The 5,000-nt window shown below is 31.3% G+C and overlaps 1 protein-coding gene across 1 annotated transcript; it reads right to left on the minus strand.

The window, feature by feature from the left end:
- Positions 1-2,025: 2,025 nt before the first annotated feature.
- LOC127740558 (ribulose bisphosphate carboxylase large chain-like) lies at positions 2,026-3,016 on the minus strand (the record flags this gene model as incomplete). Its single annotated transcript, XM_052251607.1, has 1 exon — positions 2,026-3,016. A coding segment is annotated over one exon (951 nt), but the record flags the coding sequence as incomplete, so codon positions are not given.
- Positions 3,017-5,000: the final 1,984 nt, after the last annotated feature.

Genomic DNA, 5,000 nt, shown 5'->3' on the forward strand with positions numbered 1-5,000 from the left:
CAAAGATTTGGGACCAAAAGCGGTTAGCGGTGACCATTGAATAAGTTTCTTCAGCTTGGGTTGGGTTAAAAGCACGGAATGATGGCAAGTGTTCGAATCTATTATGACATAAGATATAGGCGCTCAACGGACCTTTTTGAATCCTCTAAAACTCCTCCTGGACTTTGAATTTCAATTCAATAATTCTTTTGTGCAACCTAGGCTAGGGGATTCAGGTTTGAATTTGAAATTCAAAGATGGAATTTATTTCATTTTATGTCTTATTAAATAATTTAATAGAAGAGATTATTATGCACTCTATTTCCAATTACGTGAGCAGTCATCAGCATTGCTAGAGGCCATACTGCTATTTCTTTTTAGTTTTTTTGAGTTCTCTTTTTTTTTTGAGTTTCACTTTTAGTTTGAATAATAGAAAAAAGGCAAATTCTCTGCTGTATCCACATACCATTTATCTCTACAAAATACAAGACGGAAAAGAACGATTTTTTTAGAAGGGATATAATGGAATTTTTGGATTGACTATTACTATAGCCTAATATATTTATATAATAGATATATAGAATATTATTCTAAATTTTCAGTTTATTGGATGGACTGATGTAGACAACAAATATTTAATTACATTAAATATACATTTAAATACATTAAATATACATTTAAATGAAATATGCATTAAATATTCTAAACTAAATATTAAATATAATAATATATAAATAAGATTATTTAGTAAGATAAATATAGTAAGATAAATATGAAATATAAAAATAAATATGGAAATAATATATATTAAGATATAAGGGTATATAGAATAATATAAATAGAACTAAAAAAAAAAAGAGTGTTTTTATTAAATTAAGAACGCCCTGTGATCTTCAACCAATTCTGTGCTTCAATATAATTACCGGGGGTAAGGGCTATAGCTTGTTTCCAATATTCAGCGGCTTGATCAAACCAAGCCTCAGCAATTTCGGAATCTCCCTGTCGAATGGCCTGTTCTCCGCGGTCGGAATAGGTGAGTAAATTCCTTCCCTTAGAACCGTACTTGAGAGTTTCCTGCCTCATACGGCTCAGCAGTCAATTGTTCCATTTTTCTGGAATTAACCAAAAGAAAATGGAATGGGTTAACTACATGAGTTTCAAACTTGAATTTTGATTAAAATTAAAAAAAAAAGGGTTTCATCTCTTTTTCTTTTTATTTTTATAGTTTTATCTTTTCTCCTACCTTCCGAAGAATAACACATCTACATTAACACTCTCTAATTTTCTGAAAGGTAACTATCTCAATTTCATATATCATATACTTTCTAATATGACATTTCTATGGTCTATAGAATCTTTGAGAAAGACTTCTTTTTATTTTTCATAAGAAAGAAAAGACTTACTATCTGCGGGATCTGATACTACACCGCTGCTCAAAACCTTAGGGTAGGGGATCAACTTTATTACATTCACATTTTTTTCCATCAAGAGAGTTTTATAAAACTCTTGGACTCACGAATTTGGAGTATCCTACTTTCACGCAATTCACAGGGTTCAACAAGCAATCGATATTTCACGATCAAGGATGTAGTACTCTTTGTAGTAGCGGTCCTTATATATCGTATTAACAATCGAAAGATGGTCGAAAGAAAAGATCTCTATTTGACAGGGCTTCTTCCTATACCTATGAATTCCATTGGACTCAGAAATGATACATTGGAAGACTCAAAAGATATAAATAAATATATTCTAGTTGATATTTGTCAATATTCTTTCTAATTTTTTAGAAAAATTATTAAATTATTAATTGAATTTTTTCTATTTCTCTTTATTAAAATACTCCAATTTAACTATTCCATATCCATTTATTTATATACTCTACATTTCTAGACTCTAATATATATATCTAATAGATAAGATATATCTAATCGATTAGAATATAGAACTTTATGGATATAATAAAAAAGAAAAAAAGATATATTATGTTTATGCAATAAATTAAGTATCTTTGTCTTCGGCTCAATCCTTTTTTGAAGATTGAGCCGAGTTTAATTGCAATTATCTAGAACGAACAGTAACCACCGGATTACAAAGTATCCATTGCTGGGAATTCAAATTTGATCGCCTTCCATACTTCACAAGCAGCAGCTAATTCAGGACTCCATTTGCTCGCCTCACGGATGATTTCATTACCCTCACGAGTAAGATCACGACCCTCATTCCGAGCCTGTACACATGCTTCGAGAGCTACTCGATTAGCTACGGCACCTGGTGCATTTCCCCAAGGATGCCCTAAGGTTCCACCACCGAATTGGAGTACGGAATCATCTCCAAAGATCTCGGTCAGAGCAGGCATATGCCAAACGTGAATATCCCCCGAAGCAACGGGAAGAACACCTGGTAGAGAAACCCAATCCTGAGTGAAATAAATCCCACGGCTTCGATCTTTTTCAATAAAATCATCACGTAATAAATCAACAAAACCTAAAGTAATATCTCTTTCTCCTTCAAGTTTACCTACTACGGTACCGGCGTGAATATGATCTCCACCAGACAAACGTAACGCTTTAGCTAGTACACGAAAGTGCATACCATGATTCTTCTGTCTATCGATAACTGCGTGCATTGCACGATGGATATGAAGAAGTAGTCCATTATCCCGGCAATAATGAGCCAAACTAGTATTTGCAGTGAATCCCCCTGTTAAGTAATCGTGCATTACGATAGGAGCGCCCAATTCTCTAGCAAATACAGCTCTTTTTATCATTTCTTCGCATGTACCTGCAGTAGCGTTCAAGTAATGCCCTTTGATTTCACCAGTTTCGGCCTGGGATTTAAAAATTGCTTCGGCACAAAATAAGAAACGGTCTCTCCAACACATAAATGGTTGAGAATTCACATTTTCATCATCTTTGGTAAAATCAAGTCCACCGCGAAGACATTCATAAACTGCTCTACCGTAATTCTTCGCGGATAACCCCAATTTTGGTTTAATAGTACATCCCAATAGGGGGCGACCATACTTGTTTATTAATATAAATATAGAATATCTAATATAATTAATTTATTATATTATTTATTCAAAGAAAAGATATTAAACATGAAAGAATCAGAATAATAATCTCAATTTTAATTTGAAAGTTGAATTAGAAAGGAATTAAATTTTTAATCAATTTTTTTCTACTTGTTCCTGGAGTAAAAAGATTTCCATTTGTTCCTGAATAGCCTCCTTTAAAAGGGCTTCTGCTTCTCCAGTGAATGTCTTCGTAGAAGATATTATTTCTTGGAATTAAGGTTTATTCGTTTTTAAGTAAGCACGTAATTCAGGCATGATACACTTTTTAGTTATTGGGAGAACCCGAGTACTCTCTTTCGGATCCAGGAAAGAGCTCTCAGAGATCTTTTTTCTTTTTGGAAGATACAGGAGCGGAACAATAAACCTATTGAACAATACATTTTTTTTAATTGTTTTATCCTTCAGATCTGTTCGAATTGCGTCAAATAAGAATTGAATTTTTTTAGGCGTTATGTGTGCATGTTCCGGAAAGAACACAAGTCCTTCAAAATTCAAGGCTGATATTGATTTTTGAAAAAATTTATGGATTAAGTTAAAAAAAAAACTAATTTCAGTTAAAAATAACTTTTGATAAAATATATCCATGTTCTCTTCAAAATAACTAGTTTTTTGAATACTAGAAAGAAGGAGACCATGAATCTTATTTATCCAAATATCATCTTTTTTATAAGTTTTATTATTAATTGAGGATAACAAAAAATTGTTCATTCGGCCACGACAGGGTCCATTCAAGAAAGGATCATATAGTTTAGGTAAGTTTTTTGTTTGAGTCTCTTCATTGCATAATCTAATTCGTTTTTGGAATATATCCAATGGCATAAATTCCTTATCTAGAACTTCCGCCCTGTTTAGAATTTCATTGCTTAGTTTTTTTTTCTTCATTTTGAGAGTTCCAATAATTATTCAATTCATCATAGAAGATTTTTTCTCTTGTTAAAGGGTCTATTCTTTTTTCGATCATTTTTAGAAAAGTCGACAAATTGGGTGGATAGGCAAAAGATATTCTTTCTTTTCCATCATTTTGACATATATCAAAAAAGAATTGTGACATATCATTTCGTACGACATTTTCAAATCGAGCGTTTTTTATATATCGTAACGGCCGCTTCCATCGTCTAAAATAAAAAAAAAATCGTTACAAGGGATTTATTCGATACCAATATCTTTTTATCTTCGGTTTCGTTGATTTTCTTTGAATTCTTACCCTTCTTTGCAAAAAGATAAGAAGAAGTATCGGTTTCCGAAGATATCTTTTTTTTTTGCTCAGTTCTTGTCGTTTTTGAAATTCTTTCAACATCAAATTTGTGTTTTTCAATTTCACCGCTTTCTTTACTTTTTGAACGTTTCTTTGTAATAACAAAGGGCAAGGGTGTTCGGTCTAAATAGTATAAACACGTAAGAAATAAAAAAACACTAAAGAGTTGAGCCATAGAAGTTAGAAATTCTGATAAAATGGACTTCTTAGAGCGAATGCGTTCATTAGATTTAATAACATTATTTTGTTGTATCCAGACAAATTCAATCCATTTTATGAAAAAAAATGTGACCAATTAACCAACCTCCAAAACCACTTGTTAAAAACAACAATTTATTGTTGCATCTAAACATATAGATGTTTACTAATCTGACTAATATGGAACTTGGTAAGACAAGGGGGTTAAATAACTGAAAAATAAGATTAGTAAAGAATATTCTTTGAATGGGGGGTTAAAATGAATTCTATGATTTCTATTATATTGTTCTATATTATATTGTTTAGGATTATTAGATTAGGTTTTTATCGAGCCGAACAAATCCCGAGTCGATTTTTGTGTTGTGAACAGACATTTCTATTTATATAATTTTCATTTTTTATTTTTCTAATATATAAATATTCTAATTGATCGAAATATTCTAGAAACTAGAAATAAAAAAATAATTTGAAATTTTTTTTGGATTATTTTAC

Source organism: Arachis duranensis, chromosome 7 (assembly GCF_000817695.3).
Source record: "Arachis duranensis cultivar V14167 chromosome 7, aradu.V14167.gnm2.J7QH, whole genome shotgun sequence".
Lineage (NCBI taxonomy): Eukaryota > Viridiplantae > Streptophyta > Magnoliopsida > Fabales > Fabaceae > Arachis > Arachis duranensis.